At 49.9% G+C, this 22,381-nt stretch overlaps 1 protein-coding gene across 4 annotated transcripts in view; it reads left to right on the top strand.

The window, feature by feature from the left end:
* TMEM120B (transmembrane protein 120B) overlaps nt 1-22,381 on the top strand; it is a 52,657-nt gene that overhangs the window by 26,697 nt on the left and 3,579 nt on the right. For 2 of the 4 annotated variants that reach the window (XM_070399523.1, XM_070399525.1), the window contains exons 2-11: nt 3,251-3,369; nt 6,054-6,170; nt 7,011-7,070; nt 7,599-7,694; nt 11,142-11,231; nt 18,448-18,513; nt 18,984-19,045; nt 19,996-20,088; nt 21,473-21,537; nt 21,894-21,962. In XM_070399523.1, coding sequence (XP_070255624.1) covers nt 3,251-3,369; nt 6,054-6,170; nt 7,011-7,070; nt 7,599-7,694; nt 11,142-11,231; nt 18,448-18,513; nt 18,984-19,045; nt 19,996-20,088; nt 21,473-21,537; nt 21,894-21,962 — 837 coding nt within the window. The remainder of the gene's footprint in view (nt 1-3,250; nt 3,370-6,053; nt 6,171-7,010; nt 7,071-7,598; nt 7,695-11,141; nt 11,232-18,447; nt 18,514-18,983; nt 19,046-19,995; nt 20,089-21,472; nt 21,538-21,893; nt 21,963-22,381) is intronic. The other 2 variants (XM_070399522.1, XM_070399524.1) reach the window with 1 other exon arrangement.

Consider the following 22,381-nt stretch of genomic DNA (forward strand, 5'->3'; position numbering starts at 1 on the left):
TATAAAAATGTAATTCAGAACTACTACACATCACTTCTGTCCACCTCCCACTGGCTAACTCTTAGACTGCTACCTCTAGCTGCAAGGGAGGCTGAGAAATGTAGTCTGTAGGCCACATGTCTAGCTATAGGTCTGTGGGGTCCTGTTGCTAAAATGCAGCAAAGGAGAATAAATATTAGGGACAGTTAGTGTTTGCAAGTGTGTTTTTCACATATACGTCTATATATTTATGTGTATATATAGACATAGGTCTATATGAAATATAGAAATATGTAGATACATAGAACAGTCTGGAAGAATACATAGGAAAAGGTCTAGAAGCAACTGGCAACTGTGGTTACTTCTGGGGATGGGGGAGAAGGACAGGGATGTGTTCAAAGCTGACTCCAGCCATAACTGTTGTGTTTTAATGTTTTATAAGGATAATGTCTTCACATTTTACTTTGAAATTAAATATTAATTCTAGCTGAAGAGGGCCTGGTAAGCATCTGGCTGCTGATGTTGCAGTCTTGGTCTTATCTCCCCGTGGTGGCACCCAACCCCAAAGAGTGCCAAGGAGGTCACATGGCTCTTATCTTCCAGGAGCTGCAGCTGGTGTTGCCTGGACACTCAGTCCAACGGCCTCACCTTCTTGAGAACTATAGTCAGGGGGTCTCTACCCCCGTCCTCCCCATGGAGACCCCCTGACTAGACTGCAGTAGATATTGGTTGTAAGTGGATGGCTGTTTTGGGACTGAAGAATTCAAAAGTGATTAAAACACAGCCTGTCTCTCTACAGATCGCTCATTATTAACTACAGATAGAAAGCTGGTCGCTGTGCAACGGGGAAAGCAGGTGGCACCGCCTCCTCTAAGCAGTTAGCGTTAACATCACGGACACTGTGTCCCTCCGGATGGGAGACGCTGAGGACACAGTGTCACTTTAGTGGCATTCTTGTTCCAACAGCATAACCCAGGTCCAATCATGAAGAAACAACAGACCAACCAAGGCGGAGGGACATGCCCCAAAACTAGACTCAACTCCTTAAAAAATGTGGATGTCACGAAAGACAGAGAAAGGTTGAGGAGCTGTGCTAGACTAAAGGAGGCTAACGATGCAAGCAGTAGTACAAGGCAGGAGCCTGAGTCGGGTCCGGGATCTGGGGGGACATTGCCATCAATGGACAGTTAGCAAGATGTGAGGTCATGGTATTGTGTGGGAATCAAGGTTGCATTGTCTGTATTTGGTCATTGTACTGTGGATGTAAGAGAATGTCATCATTCTTAGGAAATGCACAATGAAGGATTGCGGAGTAAAGAAGCATGTTGTCTATCTATAGCTAACTCCCAAATGGTTTAGAAAAGGAGGAGGCAGACTTTTTTTTGGCACAAAAGCCAAATAGTGAGGACTCTAGGCTCTGCAGGCCATATGGTCTTTGTCATAACTACACACTCTGCTGTTGTAGTTTCCAGAGAGGCCCTAGACAATATGCAAATGAACGGGTGTGGCTGGGCTCTATTATGGCTACTGGAATTTCAAATTTCATATACTTTCATGTCACCAACTATTCTTCTGATTTGTTTCAACCAAGGAAAAACCATTGTTAATCTACTGCCCGCACAAAAATCTGGATTTGGCTGGATTTGGCCCGTGGGCTATAAATTCCTGTTGCCTGATATCGAAAAAGAACACACACACACACACACACACACACACACACACACGGCGAGGGTGGTGGTGGTGGTGGTGGTGGTGGTGGTGGTGCGTAAAGCAAATATGGAAAGATGGTGTAATGCTATCAGTTGGTGAATCTGGGTGAAGGGTAGAGGGGAGTTCTTTCTACTCTTCTTAGAATTCTTCTGCAAGTGTGAAATTATTGAAAGATAAAAAGTTAAATAAAATAGAGATAGGATTTTCCTCTCTGGGGGGCCAGCAAGGAGCAACTTTATGATACTGTTTAAATCCGAGGGACTGAGCCCTCTCGTCTGGGAGCCAAGGGAGACTTGCTCACCGCGTGCTTCAGTGTTGCCCCTAATTGCTATCTACTCACTTCATTTTCTTCACTTCTCCCTTATCTTCTGGCTTACCCTGCATATTTAGGGGCCTTGCTTGGCAGGCATGAATGAGAATTTAGGCTCTGGCCTCACTGTTGGACCATCTCTCCCTCTACTATATACAGTTCTCCTCCAGCCACTTAAATGTGTTCATTGGATTATTGTATTTAATTTCATGGCTCCCGTCCCTCACATTGGTTTCTCCAGATGGTTAGTATTTGTCTTAGGTGATCAGATTAGAGGCAAGGGCTTGATTCCCGGCACATGGCACTATTTGGGGGAGGTGCATTGTTGTGGCAGCAATGCCGAGAAGTTACTGTGTTCCTTTCTCCCAGCTTTGGGGCAAAGTCTCTTGTATTTCTTGTGGCCCTGACTGGTTATTTCCAGGAATGAGGTATTGAGTTAATTGGAGCGACTGTGCCCAGGGTAGGCAGGGTTGGCTGTAAGGGAAGGGGTATGACCTTTCCTTAGTTGATGTGGTAAGAACTCTCTTCATTGCCAGGATCAGAAACCCAACTCAGACCGGCCTCACTGAAAAGGAATTTATGAATTCATATAACCAAGAGTATTGAATAGCATTACACTCAGACCTGGTTAGATCCAAGGGCTGAAATGAGGCTATGAGAATTCTGTCTCTCACCATGTCTCAGGTCTGTTTTCCTGTTTGGCTTTATTCTTAGGCAGGCTCTCCCCACCCAGCAACCCCATGTGTACATGCTATCAGATGAGCAAACCCAGGAGAAAGAGGGCATCTCTACACCAGTTCTTCCAGCAGGGTCCCAGGGCTGACTCTCAGTGGCCCATTTAAGCCTTGTGTCCATGTCTGAACCAGTTGCCAAGGGATTAGAAGTACTGATTGGTCAGGCCTAGATCACATGACCACTCTTGGCCTGGGGATTGTCAGCTCTACTGGAACCATCTGGACTAAGAATTGACAAGAAGTGGACCTTCAAAGTCAGACTTAGTTGCTGTTACCATTAGGAAGGAAGGGACTTGGGGCAAGAAAGAAAACAGTAATTCCTTATTACACAAGGGCTGTGCTGTGCGCCTTCCCCAATTCCAGTCCCAGTTTTCTAAGCCCCAGATTTTATAGTTGTACTTGTATCGTCCTAGCTGTCAAATTGTGAGCTCTGCAATCATGTCCCCTGACACAAACAATGACAAATGACCTGTTGGTGTTCTCCTCTGCGCCCTGCCCGGGCTGCTCCATCCCTCAGGAAACGCACAGGATCTACAGGCAGAAGTTGGAGGAGCTGACTGCGCTCCAGACTTTGTGTAGCAGCTCCATCAGCAAGCATAAGACGCGCCTGAAGGACCTGAAGCGCACGCTCCAGAGGTAGGCGGGGCTGCGATTCACAGCTCCCCTGGTTCTCAGGGTCAGAAACCCAGCTCAACACTGGTTTGAGCAGAGAATGGAAAATTTTATTAAAATATATTTTTATTACCCTGACCGGTTTGGCTTAGTGGATAGAGCGTCGGCCTGCGGACTGAAGGGTCCCAGGTTCGATTCCAGTCAAGGGCATGTACCTTGCTTGCAGGCACATCCCCAGTAGGAGGTGTGCAGGAGGCAGCTGGTTGATGTTTCTAACTCTCTATCCCTCCCCTTCCTCTCTGTAAAAAATCAATAGAATATATTAAAATATTTTATTGATTTAATATATTAAAATATATATATTATTGATTTCCGAGAGGAAGGGAGAGGGAGAGAGATAGAAACATCAATGATGAGAGACAGTCATTGATCGGCTGTCTCCTGCATGCCCCACACTGGGGATCGAGCCCACAGCTGGGTCATGTGCCCTGACCAGGAATTGAACTGTGACTTCCTGGTTCATAGGTTGACGCTCAATCACTGAGCCATGCCAGCGAGGCAGAGAATGGAAATTTTAATGGAAAAAACCCAGAAGTGACTTTGGGATCCAGGGGTCAAAGGATGTTTTTAGGAATCTGTTTTTCCACTCTAAATTCTGCATTTCCCTAGATTGGCTTCACTCTATGACTAACCATCCATCCTCTCATGGTCACTGAGATGGCCACCAGCAGTGCCAGGCTCATATCCTGCAGCCTTTCTTCCTACTGGCTTGGGCACCCCAGCCTAAGGAGAACTTGTCTTTTAGCACAAGTTCTGGGAGCAGTTCTCATTGGCTGGAATTGGTCATGTGCCCATTCTTTGTACCAATCAAATCACCGAGACTGGTTAGGCAAGACTTGGTCATATGCTCAGTTTATGGACCTTGGGAATGGGACAGCCCTACTTAAACCACATGGAGGCGGAAGAGGATGACAGGTAGTTCCCCAGAGGAAAACTGTTATAAGAAGTCCTGCTGGGCAGGTAAACATTAACTACACTTCTCAGGCGCGAGGGGGCTCCCTCCACCAGGCTGTCTGATGTAGGGGTAAGAGGTCTGGCTTCCCTGGTGGAGATACACTTGAGCTCATCGCTGAGGTCAGTTCCTGAGGCCAGGATTACATGTTCCGTTTCCAGTCCTTGTGTCTCTCTGGCTTCGGAAGTGCTCTCATCCCCGTAGGCGAACAGGTCCAGTGGATGCTGTGATCCCTCAGTCGGGCAGACATCTGAGGCTCGGAGTGGCTTGTCCCCGGTCACTTACATGGGCTTCTATTCCAGAGTGTGTGGCTCGGGGTCACTTTTTCCCTTCCCTCGTGGACAATTCTTGGGAAGGTTATTGATTGTACCCCTAGCCTTAGCTGACCATTTGGGAAACGGAGGCCCATTAGTCGTGGGGTAAAGTGTAAATGGTTTAATGCAGTGACATCATCACTCTTGGAAAAGCACATCTTACCGATGGCAGGACTTCAGAGTCTTTTACATCTGCCGGGGGTTTTTCAGCCTTGGCACGAACGATAATTCTCGGCTGTCGGGGGCTGCCCTGTGGGTTGTAGAATGTTTAGCAGCATTGCTGGCCCCTGCCCACAGATGCCAGTAACACCCTCCACTCGGTCTTGACAACCAAAAAATTCCCAGACATGGCCACTGAGAACCACTGGGTAGAAGGTTGGCCCCTGACTTAGGTTCTTACACTGAAGACAACCCCTGCTCCCAGAATGTCTGTGACTTGTTTTTCTAGTCTTGAAAGACTAACAATTAGACCTTGATTAGTTTACTGTTTATGCTGTTTTCTTTTTTTACTTAATTTTTATTGTTGACACTACTACAGATGTCCCCATTCCCTCCCCTACCCTTTGCCCACCTCTACCCAGCCCCCTGACTGCTTATACTTTTATTTTTATCATTTTATATTTATTTATTTTTTAAAATATTTTTATTGATTTCAGTGAGGAAGGGAAAGGGAGAGAGAGTTAGAAACATCAATGATGAGAGAGAATCATTAATCGGCTGCCTCCTGCACGTGCCCCACTGGGGGTCGAGCCTGAAACCGGGCATGTGCCCTCACCGGGAATCAAACCGTGACCTCCTGGTTCATAGGTCGAAGCTCAACCACTGAGCAACCCTGGCCAGGCTGCTTATTCTTTTAAAGTGCCATCCTTTCTCCCTCTTAGTAATCTTCAGCTTATTCCTGTAGAATAGCGAGCAGAGCCCCAGTCCCTTTGTGTCCCAGCTTAGTTTGCAAAAGACATTGACATATAATAATTCTTCTCTATTGTAAGCTTTCCATTTAGTTTACTCCCCATGATTAAATCAAAGTCATTTGGAAAAAAAGAGTAGTGAGAGGAATAATATTGCTAGTAGTTTTCCACTGTGCTAAATACTTTAAATTGCATTTACTCATTTACTTGTCGCAGTGGTATTTCCAGAAGGTAGTCTTGATATTATTCCTATTTTTTTTAAATAAGGAAAATAAGGCAGAGAGGTTAAAAGACATTCACAGGGTCACAAGGCTTAGCAGGGAGCTTGCATCAAACCCAGGGAATACAGGTGGAGATTGAGATTGCGAGAAACATTGAGAGGGAAGAGTGGGAGGGCAGTGGCCAGAGCTTCCAGGTTCTTCCTCCAGGCTGGTAATGCCCCTGCTTCTTCTATGCCCACACCTCTGACCGCAGGTACAAGCGCCGTGCCAGTCTGGAGGAGGCGGAGCTGGTTCAGCAGATAGATGTCACCATCAAGGAGCGGCAGAACATCTTCTTTGACATGGAGGCCTACCTGCCCAAGAAGAACGGGTAGGAGCTGGGAACTTACACACCCCACTGCCCACCCCCTGCTGGGGCAGACACCCAGGTCTAGGACACCTGGTCTGCATAATTCTCACCTTCCCATTAGGGCTTGAGGTTGAGGGGGAAAGACAGAAGTGAGGGCTGGAAAGAGAAGGAGGCTTTCTCACATGTTTCTCCATGGACACTGTGGGTCAGGCACTGACTGGGCGGGGCTGGGAGGGAGCCTTCTGGGGCTGGAAGTGTTTTATTCTTTGATCTGGGTGTTGGTTGCAGGGATGCATAAATATGTACAAATCTATCACGTTGTATACTTAAGACTTGTGTACTTTTTTTAAAATTGAGTTTTAGAAAAAGAGAAGGGAGAGGGAGAAAGAAGCACCAATTTGCTGTTCCACTTATTTATGCATTCATTGGTTGATTCTTATAAAAAATGCGCCCTGATGGGTTTTAAACCTGCAACCTTGGAGTGTCTGGTCAATGCTCTAACCAATGGAGCTACTCAGCCAGAGCAAGACTTATGTACTTTTGAAGGTTATGCCTTCATTTTAAAAAGAGCCTGCTTTAAATTGACCTAGATATTGTACATATACCTTCACCTCATTGGCTGGCACTTAGTCACATGCTCACATTAGCTGCAAGGGAAGCTGGGAAATATGGGGAGGAAAACGGGTCAGTCATGACTGTCATTTATTCGAACTCGATGTGAGGCCCATTGTACTGCTGAGTTTAGCATCGTATGTTCTGTGTTGGCTTTTCAATGCATGCCTATTACATTTGAATATTTTTGGTTGGGGCTGCCCCCAGGGCTGTTAGGGATGAAGCGACTTCACAAGTCTTTCCTTCCAGGCTCTACTTGAATCTGGTCCTCGGCAACGTGAGCGTGACCCTCCTCAGCAACCAGGCCAAGTAAGTGTCCCAGACGCCCACCCACTGGCTTTACAGAACCCAGGCATTGTGCTTTCAATTCAGGGGAGATGGGACCAAGCTAGAACTTCTTCGTAAAGGAAAAAACTTTAACAGGTGGTGCTCTGGCTCTTGGTCTCTCTGACTAACCCCCTGGGAAAGGCTTCCTTCATGGGTTCCATATGTTGGGTGGACAGGACTGCCAGTTTCCCGTGAGAAATGGCTCTGCTCCATTCCTCGTCTCTCCTGGGAAGCAGACAGTTGTGTCCAGCCACAATCTGTCAAGTTTCTAGGGAGGTGGAGCCATGGCGTTTTGGGGGAAGGGACCCTGTCTCGCTCCCTAATTGACGTCACCATTCATTTAAGGTCCAGTCTCTCCTTTAGTGGGATCACAAGGTCCTAATGGGGTGTGGTTGGCAGTATGTCAAGGATCCAATGGGGCAAGGGTCCTGCCCCCAGTGGGATGTAGTTATACTACCATAAATGTAGTAACAGTCACGCGACCTTTCCCGGGCATGTCTGTTGCCATAGATTTGCCTACAAGGACGAGTATGAGAAGTTCAAGCTCTACCTGACCATCATCCTGCTCCTGGGGGCTGTGGCCTGTCAATTTGTCCTTCACTACAGGTAAGGCAGCGTGGCGGTGGGGGACATGCTGGGGAGAGAGGGGACCGTGAGAGAGGGACCCAGGGTCCCTCCTGCATCCACCGTGTTTGTGTGATGAGGTGTCGATAGAGAAGGGCCATTTCTCACGAGAAATAGCAGTCCTGTTCGCCGTAATCCCTCCAATAATATCTACTAAAGGGCTGCTGCAGAGGCCTCGAGTGCAGACAGGAAAAAGCCCAGTTTGGCCATGTTCGCACAATGGAATAGTATTTGCTTGTAAAAGGAAATGACGTTCTGACACAGGCTACAGCACAGATGAATCTGGGAAACATTACAGGGTGAGGCAAAAGTGGGTTTACAGTGGTGAGTATGTGAAACAGAGTTGATTCTTGTATTGTTGTTTATTAATGATGGTGTTATTTTCCATAAGAAAACTGTAAACCTCCATTTGTATGTTAAGTGAAAGAAGCTGGTCACAAAAGGTCATGTAGCGTATGATTCCATTTATGTGGAATGTTGAGAACAGGTAAATCCATAGAGACTGACAATAGATTAGTGGATGCCAGGGGTTGGCGGGGGCAGGGAATGGGAAGGGACTGCAGATGGGTATGGGTTTCTTTGGGAGTGATGAGAATGTTCTGGAATTAGGTAGTAGTGATGGATGCACAACATTGTGAATACACACACACACAAAAACACCAAATGTATACTTTAAAAGGGTGAATTTTATGGTATGTGAGTTACATACCTCTTTCAATTACAAAAAGAAAGAGGGAGGAAGGGAACAAAAAGCAAGGAAAGAAAGAGAGAGGGAATAGGTCACAGAGAACCTTGGTTTGCTCGTGGCTTTGAGACTGATTGGCTGTTACCATAGGCAGGTTCCCTCTGGGGGCCTCCATGTCCCCGTTTGTAAAACGAGGGTGACACCAGTGCCCACCTCACAGGGTTCTCGCGTGTTAACACTGTACGAGGAGGGCTCTGTCCAGCATGTGCCACCCAGCAGTGCATTGAGGACAAGGCCAGGGGCTGAAGCCACACTGCCCCAGGGGGTTTCATGTCTCCATGTGGTTTTCTTCCCCAGGGGAGGCGGTCAAGCACAGCTTGGGCATTTGGCCCAGGTGTTCAGGGTTTATTTCCTAGCAGATGCTTGGCTGGGAGGCCACTTGCTGGTCTGGCCACTTGAATGTCCAAAACAAAGGCTCATTTAGGCCCTGGACCCGTGCCTGCCTGCTGCCTTGGGCCTGGCCCGTTTCCCTGGAGGGCAAAGGCTGCACCCATCAGTAATGCCAGCTCACATGCCCCTCTGGAAGGGGGTGAAAGTTCTCAATGAGCAACCAGATTCCTGTGCTGGGACCTCTGGGCCCCAGAGGGCAGACCTGTGGTGTGTTGTGCAGTTCGTTCCAGGGCTCACCGAGGGCCTGGATGTTCCCACTGCTCCCCACCCCGTTCTGTCTTCCTTTCCAAGGGGTGTCGTAACAAGCACACAAGCTGGTGCCTCGAAACAACAGAAACAGATCCTCTCCAGTCTGGAGACCACAAGCCTGAAATGAGGTGTGGGCGGGACCGTGCTTCCTCTGCAGGCTGAGTGCTTCCTTGCTTTTCCAGCTCCTGGTGGTCGCTGGCCACCTTTGTGTTCCGTGGCTTAAAGCTGTTTCACTCCGGTCTCTGCCTCACGTGCCTCAATCTTGCCAGGTGGCCTCCCTCCGTGTGTTTTTATGAGTCTCTCTCATGACCTTCTTAGGAGGATACCAGTCCTTGGATTTAGGGCCCACCCTAATCCAGTGTGACCTCCTCTTTTTTACAGAGAGGAAGGGAGAGGGTTAGAGAGTTAGAAACACCGATGAGCCGAAACCGGTTTGGCTCAGTGGATAGAGCGTTGGCCTGTGGACTGAAAGGTCCCAGGTTCGATTCCGGTCAAGGGCATGTACCTGGGTTGCGGGCACATCCCCAGTAGGAGATGTGCAGGAGGCAGCTGATCGATGTTTCTCTCTCATCGATGTTTCTAACTCTCTATCTCTCTCCCTTCCTCTCTGTAAGAAATCAATAAAATATATTTTTTAAAAAAAGAAAAGAAACACTGATGAGAGAGAAACACCGATCAGCTGCCTCCTGCACACCCCTCACTGGGGATGTGCCCGAAACCAAGGTACATGCCCTTGACTGGAATTGAACCCGGGACCCCCCAGTCCGCAGGCCAACGCTCTATCCACTGAGCCAAACTGGTCAGGGCTGACCTCCTCTTAACTAATTACATTTACAAGGACCCAATTTCCAAATAAGGTCATATTCTGAGGTCCTGATGCTTAACCTTTGACAAATAACTTAACTTTGCCCTGCTTTGGTTTCTTCATAGAGAGTGAGGATAACAGGCCTGGCTGGCATGGATCAGTGGTTGAGCATTGACCTATGAACCGGGAGGTCACGGTTTGATTCCCGGTCAGGACATATGCCCTGGTTGCAGGCTTGATCCCCAGTGTGGGGCGTGCAGGAGGCAGCCAATCAATGATTCTCTCTCATCATTGATGTTTCTATTTCTCTCTCCCTCTCCCCTGCTCTCTGAAGTCAATAAAAATATATTTCTTAAAAAAGAAGTCCCATCAGCAGATGAGTGGATTAAAAAACTGTGGAATGGAATACTACGCCGCTATAAAAAAGAAGGAACTTTTACCATTTGCGACAGCATGGATGGAACTGGAGAGCATTATGCTAAGCGAAATAAGCCAGTCGGAGAAAGATAAATATCACATGATCTCACTCATATGTGGGATATAATGATCAACATAATTTGATGAACAAGAATAGATCCAGAGACAAATGTTAGGGAAGGGGGCGGGAGAGGTTAGAGAACAACCTAAGGACTTGTATGCATGCATATGACTGGGGGAGGGGTGTCAATTGGGGAAAAAGGAGACATATATAAAACTGTAGACAATAAAAAATTTTTTTTTAAAAAAAGTGAGGAAAAGGGGAGCTACCCAGCAGCACGGTGGTGAGGATGAGATGAGGTACACCTGTGGCATTCAGATGTGACCTGGCACACAAGCAGTCGTGATTGCCACCGTTATTTCCCGCTACGCTGGGCAGGCAGGGAAAAGATCACAGCCTAATGTCCTGAGCATCCTGGGAGCAGGAGTTTCTTTCCTTACTCTGCCCCCAAGATCATTTCCTTGCTGGGTGCCCCACCCACAGGTTGTCGTGGGCTGGGTGGTCAGGGAAGGAGGGAAACCTCAGCTAGAGCCTTAAGGGCAGGTAGGATTCAGGTGGAAAGGTGAGGCGGGGGCATGCTCATTCTAGGGGGAGAGACACCTAAGAGGCAGACCCCCTCTGCCTTCCCGGGCATCCGGGGGTTCCGGAGGCCCCCTGTGTGAGTGGCCCCTGGCCTGGTTCTCTGTTCCGTTGCAGTGGGGCTGGGACAGCCGTCCCTGGTTCTCATGCCTGCTCCCCTCCGGGGGCTGTTTCTCCCCACAGGGTAACGGACGAAGTCTTTAACTTCCTACTGGTGTGGTACTACTGCACCCTGACGATTCGGGAGAGTATTCTTATCAGCAACGGCTCGAGGTAATTGGGGGCCCGGCTTTATGGGGGGCGTAGCGGCAGCCAAAGGGAACTCTGTCATGGAAGAGGCAGGTGAAGGCTGCTACCCTCAGCTGCATTCCCTTCCTCCTCGGGAATCCGTGACATTTCACACGCAGGGAGGAGGAAAACAGTGCCTGCTACTGCAGCAGCCTCGCTTGCCATGGTCGGTCTCTTGTTTACAAGAAACCCTAACTCAATATAACAGGACATTATCTTCTCATATTAAGAAACAGGTCCTTGGGGGCTGACTCAGGTAAGGCTTAATCCAGGTGCTCAATGTCTTCAGGACCCGCTTTCTCTCTGTCTCTCACCTCTGCCTTCTTGTGTTGTCTGTTCTCAGGTTCCAGGTAGAGTTATCAGTTCCCAGCTCACGTCTTTATTTTTAGCATTCCCGGCAAAATAGGGCACATTCCTCTCTCGCAAGGTGTCTCACTGGGTCCTCTTGGTGTTCATTAGATCATGTGCCAATCACTGTAGCCAGAGAATGCACTTCTCTGATTGGCTGGGCTTGAGCCTCCTGCCCACCCCTCTAGCTGTCATTGGAAACCTAGAAGCTGAGTGTCAGGAGGGCCTGGTTCCCCACAGGAAAATTGGGATGAGGTCACTAGATGAGTGGATGAGCGGATTCTGGTGACAAGAGGGATGGTCCCCCACAGGGAGAGGAGTCTCAGGACTCTGTTGAGATCCATGGCTTGCCTTCCCCCTTCAGGACCTACTTTCCACAGTTCTGATTCCTTTTTGGGGTGGCCACTTGAACCTCTGCACACCATTCTTGTCCCTATCGTCTCCCAAAACACGAAGGAACAACTTTCCAAACCCTTCCTCCTCCCTCCCTCCCAGGGGCTATAAAGAACAACCAGGAGCATGTATTTAATCCAAACCCTCAAATAATTTGCCACCTTCTCACTTTTCTGCCCAGTGGTCTCTAAGCAGGGCCTTACTCTGGACGTAGAGCCATGAGGTAAGGACAGAGGAACGGCGGTTCCTAAGTACGCAGCCCTGTAGCATGTAGCCTGTTAGAAAAGATCAGTGTTTCTCAAACTGCACTCATTCCTGTCCCATCCACGCCATTTTTGCCATGTCCTTGTATCACCTAGATCAGCCGTGGGCAAACTACGGCCTGCGGGCCGGATTCAGCCCGTTTGAAATGAATAAAACTGAAAAAAAAAAAAAAAAGACCGTACCCTTTTATGTAATGATGTTTACTTTGAATTTATATTAGTTCACACAAACACTCCATCCATGCTTTTGTTCCGGCCCTCCGGTCCAGTTTAAGAACCCATTGTGGCCCTCGAGTCAAAAAGTTTGCCCACCCCTGACCTAGATGATCATTTCCCCACATTTTATTTTTTATTACATTTTTAAATTTTTAAAAATTGCTTTTTAAAGAGAGAGGAAGGGAGAGGGAGAGAGAGAAGCAACAATTTGAGAGTGAAACATCCATCAGCTGCCTCCTGCACACCCCCCACCAGGGATTGAGCGCAGAACCCAGCATGTGCCCTGACCAGGAATCGAACCTGCAACCTTTCGTGCGCTAGACGATGCCCAGCCAACTGAACCACACCGGTCAGGGCATCGTTTTTCCCACATTCTAAATCAGCCATCTCCTTTTTTTTTTTTTTTTGTACTTAAATAAATATTTGTTTTAAAAGGAAGCTTTATTTCACCACTTTACATGGAAAACCAGCATCAATTACAGGAAAGAGGAAGTAGTATAAAAATATCTTTTTGTTTTCATTGTCTAATTTATTGAAGGCTCTGGGCTTGAGGCTTGTGTTTTTCCTTATGTGTGTTTATTCATGTGTAGAAAGGGAGACGAACGGATGTAGAGGCGCATTAAAGATATACTAGCATCTAACCAAGACCATCTCCTCGACTTAATCAGGAGAACGGAAAGAGATATAATTCAGTATCCTCTGGTGCAAGCATGAGTTTGACATGCTTGATCTAGTGTTACACTCAAATGTCATCTAAAACTCAGTGATACACACCCCATGCTTTGGGAAACACTTGTTAGAAAATCTTACCCAATAAATAACACTCATAGTTTGCCTGAATTTTAGTGAATAGTGGCTTTCTGCTTTGAGGTCTGGTTGGAGGGGAGCCAGGGTAGCATTTAGTGGGGAAACGGACCAGGGCATTTGGCAGGGCTTCCTGGTTACTAATGATCTTCCTGTGCCGTCAGTCTTGGAGTCTCACCCTCCTGATGGTCTCATAGTAAGAGTGTTCGGGGCATGCTGTGTCTCTGATGTCACTAACACTTTAGTAAGTTACTCTGGTCAGCTCTTTTTCTAGTGTGGTAAGCCATGGGTGGGAGCAGGACTGAGGGGAGGTCCCTGCACGTGTGGGGCACACCAGGAAAATCAGAGGGGACAAAAGGAGGAAGTGGGGTTCCAAAGCCAAGCCTAAATATGTGCCTAACGCTTTTAGCTGGGGCTTTTCCAGGGCTTCTCTGGAATGCGTGCTCTGATGGGACAGCAGGAAGTGTTGTCTCTGAGCTTGTAATGCAAAGCTTTGCATGTGGGGCCACTCTGCCCCCTCACACTTGGCCCTTACGAGGGAATAGCTAAGAAACCAGTAGCTAAGAGAGCACAGTGAGGAGGAGGAAGGGGTGAGCTCTACCTTTCTCACCTCTGAAGCATCCCAGGGTCAGTTCAGGCGCTCAGCGTTGCTGCCCCATAAATGCCCCATGGTCTTTGTGGAAATGAATTCAACCCCAGCTCTGTGATGAGGCAGGGTCGGTGGGGCCTTACCATGTTCTAAGGACAGGTAGAGCTGAGCCATATGGCTTCCTGGAGACTTGGTGCCCAGTTTTGGTGTGACTGAGCCTCTGTCATCCTGTTCCCTGTTGCACTTGGGACCTGAATTAGAGGTACGGTCAGGGAAGCAGGCCTAGAGAGGTAGGGGACTCCCCCCTCGTGGTATGGAGCCACCCTTGCTTTGTGTCTGATGCCTCCCATGTGAGAAGTAACTCATTAGCTTAGTTAGTGCGGTAAGCAAGTCAGCTTCCCTTGCAGATTTGCAAATGATTGAAAACCACCTGATAGGAGTAACATGAAGGGGATTTATGGGAGCATATAAATAGTTCAAGGAGGTAAAAGGGGTTCAATGTTAACAGTCCCTCCTCCTTCTCTTTATTCTGTTGTCCCCTGCTCTGGTTCCCAGCAGCCGGGGTCACCATCCTACTGGATCAGCAACCCCAGAGTACCTTTCCTTCCCAGATCCAGCTGTAATCTTGAGACAGACTCCTGATTGGCTAGGCACAGGTCACATGCTCATCCTTGAGCCAATCACTGTGGCTGGCTCTGGGTCATGTGCCCAGTTATATTATTCAGCTGCACCCAAGCATCCTGACTGGGAGTGGCCGTGAATAGGTTCCCTGAAAGAAAGCTGAAGCCTGGAACCGAAATGGGGGTGATTGACAGACAGGCAAAACAGCAGATGTTTCCTGCAGTTAGTTCTGGGCCAGAACAAATAATGAATCAGGGATCATATTCATTTTTCTGGCTAGCCAGCCTTGGGCACCTGGCTCTAACAAGCTTTTAAGGCATAGTGGTAGCTGGCAACGGAGGGAGCCTCAATGTAGAAGCCATTCCACCAACTGCCCAGATTACAGGAACGGCCTGCAGATGAATAGTGGCTGGTGCGGTATCCTCCACACACATCCAGATGTGGCCAAGGCGTCCTGTAGGGGGGCTGTGGTCTTCCTGGGCACAGTCCGCAGACACCAGGACTTGATGTCCCTACGTTCCGGCAGGAGTGCTCCATGCTTCCCGGGGCATCTACTGTCTGCTCCTGAAAAAGCCCGCCCGCCCTGCAAGCATCCTTTCTGTCCAAAACAGGCTCGGAGAGTGACTGCTACTGGGTGCAGGTTTCTTTCTGGGGTGACAAGCATGTCCTAAAACTGATTGTGGTGACGTAGCACAGCTCTGAATCTATATATATATATATTTTTAAATATATTTTATTGATTTTTTACAGAGAGGAAGGGAGAGAGATAGAGAGTTAGAAACATCGATGAGAGAGAAACATCCATCAGCTGCCCCCTGCACACCCCCCACCGGGGACGTGCCCACAACCCAGGTACATGCCCCCGGCCGGAATCGAACCCGGAACCCCTCAGTCCACAGGCCGACGCTCTATCCACTGAGCCAAACCGGTTTCGGCCTGAATCTATATTTTAAATGGGTGAATTGTATGAGTCTGAACTGTATCACAATAAAAATGTTATATAAACATACACAAACGTGCACAAAACCTGCCCAGAGGCCTGGGATGTGCAGACGGACGATGGGGCCGGGACGAAGCGACGTCTAGCCTCTCCCAGTGCCATTGAGTGGCAGCTGTCATCGCTGGGCTACGGGCACAGCAAGCTGTGAAATGAAAAGCTGCTGCTCGCCGAAACTGGTTTGGCTCAGTGGATAGAGCGTCGGCCTGCGGACCGAAGGGTCCCGGGTTCGATTCCGGTCAAGGGCATGTACCTGGGTTGCGGGCACATCCCCAGTGGGGGATGTGCAGGAGGCAGCTGATCGATGTTTCTCTCTCATCGATGTTTCTAGCTCTCTGTCTCTCTCCCTTCCTCTCTGTAAAAAAAATCAATAAAATATATTTAAAAAAAAAAAAAAAGAAAAGAAAAGCTGCTGCTCAACCAAGCCTGTTGCCCAGAGCCTGTGTCTGGCTCAGGCCACGCCCAGGGGGAGAGAGGGCGTTTCTCAAAGGAGCACGGACTTGCCAGGACCCGAGGACTTGTGTGGGCTTCGCAGAGCTGGGGAGGTTCCAGAGAGGTTTCCTGGGTGCTCTTCAAGCTAAAAGTCTGAGGTGGCCAACTGCCTTTTCTATCAGAAAACCAGTGCCAGGGGCCTCCTAGACTCTGACAGGCAAGACAGGGACACGAAGAGGGAGAGGCGGAACTGGGAAGTGAGTGGACGTCTTATCTTGTCCCATGAACTCCCGTGGCACCTGCAGCCCTCTCCTGTCCCCTCTGTGCTGGTGGCATCCAGACCAGGTGTGGCTTTCCCCAGCTGTACCTCCTGGGCATCGCCTCATGCATTTCAACATTAATTTACTTCCTACTGTTTACCTAGTGCTGGTCATGCTAGGAATAAAGGAAAAAGCCTTGTCCTTCACCATAACCTTTGAGGGACCCACAGGCCATTGTCTGAACCTGATTTACACCCAGAACTGTAATGGTGCTGCAAAGAGAAGAAGGGATGAGGATGAGCCAGTGCCTGCTCTTATGATGTCTGTATTCTTGTCGGGAGGTTTTAAGGCCACTTAAACCCCCGTTAGGACAATGCAAATGGAAATCTCAATGACACACCAATTTTTACCTATTAAGTTGGGCAGAAATTTTAAAATTTGGTTTCAGTCATTGGTGAGGGTTTGGGGAACCAAATTGTCTCCCCTACTGCTGATGGGAGTATAAATTGGGATTGAGATTTTGGGGGGCAACTTCTGAGCCAGTCATCCCGCTTCTTGGAGAAACAATGTCATCACACCAGGGGACTTCCATGGGGGTGTCTTGGCAGCACCAAGAATGGTAGTGACCGTTGAGGAGCAACCACGTGGACTATGGCAGAGCCACATCCTGAAATGCCATGTGACAGATCTATAGGTACCAGCCTGGGATCCAGATGAGAAAGCCAGTTGCAGGATGATTTAGTTAAAAAGAAAGTCTAATCCAGCAGCTCACCCCCCAAGCCAGCAGGTCCTCAGGCTCCTCCTTGTGAGCAGTGGTGCCCTGGACCCCATCTCCTCGCTTGGCCCCCACCCCAGTGAGAGAGAGAGAGAGAGAGAGAGAGAGAGAGAGAAAGATATGGCTTGATACCTCTTGTAGATGCCTCTGGTGTCCCAATCACTACAGCCCCATCCTTGGGAGGAGGGAGCCCTCCTGCTCCCAGGCTGTGTTTGGCAAAGCACATCCCTGCCGCCCTGTGTTCCGTTATCTGAGCTCCCAGAGAGGGACCAGGAAGGGCCAGCAAAGATCCGAGACAATCTCAGGGACTTTGAAGGGCAAAGGCGTTGGGTCCAGCATCCCTCCCCGGCTGTGGAGTGAGAACCCTGAGCCGGAGGGACACTGGGCTCTGACAACAGGGTCCCCACAGCTTCTGGACTGGGTGGGGTGGAGTCCAGGGCTGGTACGGCCTTGCAGTGGACGGAGGAGCAGACTCGCCCAGGGTGTGGGCTCCCGGGAGCAGCTGCGGCTGGGGTGGTGTGAGGTGCTGCAAGTGCTGCTGGTAGCTGCAGCTCTGTGTCAAAGTGTGTGTGTTCTGTGTTTATTCAGCAAATTTACTGAGCACCTGCTCTGAGCAGGTGCATCAACGAACCAGACAGACAGGAATCTTGCGCTTCTGGCGTTGACATCTGAGTGGGGAAGGGGGTTCAGGAAACAAAGGAAAAGACAGTAAGAATTTCAGACAGCGGTGAGCACCGTGTGATCCAGAGGGGCTGTCTGGCTGACTTGGATAAGTAGGTCTGGGAAGGTCTTGGAGGAGGTGACAGACAGAACTTGAACTTGGACCAGGAGGCCTGTAGGCCAAGGCCTGGGAGCAGAGAGAAAGTACAAAAGGCCCTCCCCATCGGTCAGTGCGCTTCTATGACAAAATACACAGACCGGGCGGCTCCAACAGCAGAAATCCATTTTCTCAATCCTGGAAGCTCCGCATCCGAGACCAGGGGGCCAGCCGGGCTGGTTTCTCCGGAGGCCTGTCCTTGGCTGGCGGACGGTCCCTGTGCCCTCCCGTGGCCTTTGCTCTGTGAGCACGCACACTCCTCATGCGTCTCCTCTTCTTCTAAGGACACCAGTGCTATTGGATGGGGCCCATCCTTATGACCTCATTCAGCCCCAGTGACCTCTGAAAAGACTCCCTCTCCTAATATGGTCACTCGAGGGCTTTAGTCTGTGAGTTCTGGGGACACACAATTGAGTCCATGACAGGTCCTGAGGTATCAGTGGTTCGAGGAGGAGGGGACAGGGAGGTGGGTATAGCCGTGCCGAGGTTAGGGCTGCGTGCTCAGGGTGCCTGGAAGCCTCTGTGGGTCTCCTGGCTCATTGATGTGTGGCTGAGTGTGGTTGTGCGTCTTCGTAGGACAGGGAGGGGGACAAAGTCCCCCGCCCACCACACACACAGGCTGGGAAGCTGGGAGGTGCCTGCCTTTCTCTCCCCGCCTGAGTTTCCCTTCTCTTGTTCTCTCCGAGAATTAAAGGCTGGTGGGTGTCGCACCACTACGTGTCCACCTTCCTGTCTGGAGTGATGCTGACCTGGTGAGTGTCTCCTGCCCCGCCCCCCACGCCTCCGCTTGCCCTCCCCAGGGGGCCGTGAATGGGGACTAGTCGTGGGTGAGGGGCCCAGATGGCTTTCCAAGGCCCTGGCCCCGGCTGGGCTGACTTCGGGGCCAAGGAGAGTGTGAGCTTACAGCAGAGCCCCAGGGAGTTTTCCTGGAAATGTACCTCCTCCTGCTGGCTGGGGCAGAGGGGACAGGGAGCAAGGCTGGACAGCAGCACAAGGACGAGGCTGTGGCACCGAGGCGTCAGGCACAGAGGGAGGGGGGACCTGTGGGACCTTAGGCTTCAAAACTACATGCGCCCCCAGGGACACGGGTGGTAGAGAAGGGTAGACACTGGGATTTGGGTTTAAATGTAAAACCCTTTCCTCTCTCCCAGCGGGAACAGGATGGGCGGGATGGATGTCTGATTCCCCAGGACCCCTCACCTTCTCCCCCACCTCTCTGCAGGCCCAACGGACTAATCTATCAGAAGTTTCGCAGTCAGTTTTTAGCGTTTTCCATATTTCAGAGTGAGTGTCTCTTGCCTACATTCAGGGGAGGGGGCACGGGGTTCCCTGTGGAGGCCCCGTCCCTGGGAGGGGTGTGTCTTTCCTGGAGGGGAGCGGGCACTGGGGGAGGTCCCTGGAAATCCAAAGAGCTACCTGCCCCCCAGGTCAACTCCATCCTACCCCTCCACCCCCAGCCTCTAGCGATGGCCTGCCCCATTGCCCCCCTGGAGCCCCAGTCACCGCCTCTTTCTTCTCCCAACCAATTGCCACCTCTGAGAACCCACTGGTGTTGGGGCACTAACTTTTTTTTCCATAAAATGGAAATATATGTTCTTTTTTTCTCATTTAGGAACAGCCCTGGATTTATAGACAATGCACTGCCCCAGGGGTCGGGGAGCTTGAATGGTTGGCTTTTCACCATAGACCCGTTTGTTCCCTTTGAATTGTATACCATGTGCATATTGCCCACTCAAAAAAATACAACTTAATTTTTAAATAAAACCCTGCTTACGAACAAGTCCAAATATATAAAGCTGAGAATGAAAATTATGTACTGTCTCGCCCTTGGGGTGACCACTGGTAATAGGTCTATGTCCTTTCTAACATTTTACTCCCAAATACATATATGCATTTATACTGCATTATGGATAGTCCACCAACACGGGATCCCTCTGTACATACAGCTTTGCATGTAACCTGGGAAACAATTACCATGGGCTTTTTTCACCCTCAGTACTTGTATCCCATTGTATGGAACTGTCTCTTGCTGATCTGGCATTGCACACAGCTCCCAGCCCGGTGCAAGCCTCTTTTGAGTGCCTACTGCATGCCTAGGGAAGCTCTAGAAGTTTCTATGTGAGAGAGAGGGAAGGGTGTTGGTGGGAGAGGGCTGTACCCTCTGGTCTGTGAAGACCCACCCCTTTGCGGTGGAAGTGTCACTCAATCCTCCGCGTGCTGTGCTCCCCCTGCAGGCTGTGTCCAGTTCCTGCAATATTATTACCAGAGGGGCTGCCTCTACCGGCTGCGGGCTCTGGGAGAAAGGAACCATTTGGACCTCACTGTGGGTGAGTAGCCGACCTGGGGGGTGGAGGCACATGTACTGGCCCTGCCTGCTCCCCCAGATCTGACTCCTAACTCCCCACAGTGGGAGCATGTGCCGGTGAGGACATAACAGAACCTCCCACACATGAAGGCAGGGCTGCTGGCCTCTACCCAAGTTGCTTTTCGTAATTCACTGTGGATTCTGTTTTAGTGAAGTGTGAGACCAGCTGTGTACCCTCAGTGCTGGCTTCTCTCTTATCCTTTTAAAATGTCTATTTTTTTGTCTGTGATTTATAATAAAAATATACTATATATATATATATATATATATATATATATATATGTTAGCCCAGTGCTGTTGTACATATATAACCGATGTGTAATATGTCTGCATATAAATATATATCAACATATACATATATACACATTGGGAATGTGTGTGTAACTTAAAAAATATATTTTTATTTATTTAAAAAATTTTTTATTTATTTCAGGGAGGAAGGGAAAGGGAGAGAATAGAAACATCAATGATGAGAATCATTGATTGGCTGCCTCCTGCACGCCCCCTACTGGGGATCGAGCCCTCAGGATGTGCCCTGGCCAAGAATTGAACCGTGACCACCTAGTTCATAGGTCAGCACTCAGTCACCGAGCCACCCCGGCCGGCCATGTGTGTGTGTAACTTTTTATCTCATAGGGTTGGGTGCCCAATCAGAAAAGCTTGGAGACCTTTCATCTAAGCCAGGGGTGGGCAAACTTTTTGACTCGAGGGCCACAATGGGTTCTTAAACTGGACCGGAGGGCCAGAACAAAAGCATGGATGGAGTGTTTGTGTGAACTAATATAAATTCAAAGTAAACATCATTACATAAAAGGGTACGGTCTTTTTTTTTTTTTAGTTTTATTTATTTCAAACGGGCCGGATCCGGCTCGCGGGCCGTAGTTTGCCCACGGCCGATCTAAGCTCTCAGGGGAAACTATTTTTAATAAAAATCTGCTATCTCTTAAGATGGCCATTTCTATTGAATTGCTCCACAAAGTAGGCCTTGCTTTGTCAAGACTCGATTGAAATGATGCATTTGAAAGCTCACTATAAAGTGCAAACTAAAGAAAGTTTTAAACAGTCCCTGGCACATCAGCGTCCGTAAGTGTTGTCAAGCCCACTTGTCCTTGGTGACTTCAGGCTGAGCGGTCAGGCCTGGTGACTGCGCTCTGCATGCTCTCTGGGCGGTTCTCATCGTGAGCGCTCCCACACCTGTAAGAGCTGAGGGCTGTCCCCCCGCGCGGTGTCTGTCTGTGCCTAGCTAATCTAGGGGTGACTGGCACGGCCAAGCAGTGGGCGCTTGGTGAGGCCGTGGGGGCAGCCGGGTCCCTCACACAGGCCTTCGCCCTCTCCCTCCTCCACAGAGGGATTCCAGTCCTGGATGTGGCGGGGCCTCACCTTCCTCCTGCCTTTCCTCTTCTTTGGCCATGTGAGTACCCTGGAGTCTGTGGGTGTCCCCTAGTCCGGGGTGACCTCCAGGAACACAGTGTCTGTAGCCTCTCCCTCCTTTGCCCATTCGCCAGCCATCCCCGGGCTGGGCCTCATGGGTTCCCAGGCTATGGCAGGCCCTGGGTCCAGGGAGCCCAAAGGCAGGGCCAGAACTGGCCCTCAGGCTACTCTGGCCTAGGGTGCCCCAGTTTCATTTGGGGGGTTTCAGTGTCTCAGGGCAGTGGCTACCAGAAGCTGGGGTCCTGGTGCCTCACCCGGGGGTTTCCCATGTGGTGTCCAGGGGAACTGGGACTGAGCAGTGCCCCCCTCCTGCCCCCCCCCCCCCCCCCCCCGCAGTTCTGGCAGCTCTACAATGCAGTCACGCTCTTCAAGCTTTCCAGCCACGAGGAATGCAGAGAATGGCAGGTATGGGTGTGTGTGTGTGTGTGTGTGTGTGTGTGTGTGTGTGTGTTCCTGGGGAAGGCTGGGCTGGCTTGTGTGTGTGTGTGTGTTCCTGGGGAAGGCTGGGCTGGCTTGTGTGTGTGTGTGTGTGTGTGAGAGGGTGGTCCTGGGGAACAGTGTGTATGTGGAGGGGCAGGGGGAGGTCCTGGGGAAGGCTGGGCCGACTTGGGGGAAATTGTTTCCGTAGCCGCCTGCCCCCTTTGCTCTCCTCCATGAGGCCCAGACTCTGCTGCTGGGCCTGGGAGCCCCTCAGGGGTGGCTCCCCAATGAACACTCCCCAGGGCGCGGCCTGACCCCAGGACTCAGGGCCTTCACCCAGTTGGCCCGGATGTCTGCCTTCCGCCTGCAAAACCTTGCAGTTGGTGGGTGGCTTGTGCTAGGGG

The sequence above is a fragment of the Myotis yumanensis genome, unplaced genomic scaffold (assembly GCF_028538775.1).
Source record: "Myotis yumanensis isolate MYYU_CA2020_CCGP unplaced genomic scaffold, mMyoYum1.0.hap1 SCAF_19, whole genome shotgun sequence".
Lineage (NCBI taxonomy): Eukaryota > Metazoa > Chordata > Mammalia > Chiroptera > Vespertilionidae > Myotis > Myotis yumanensis.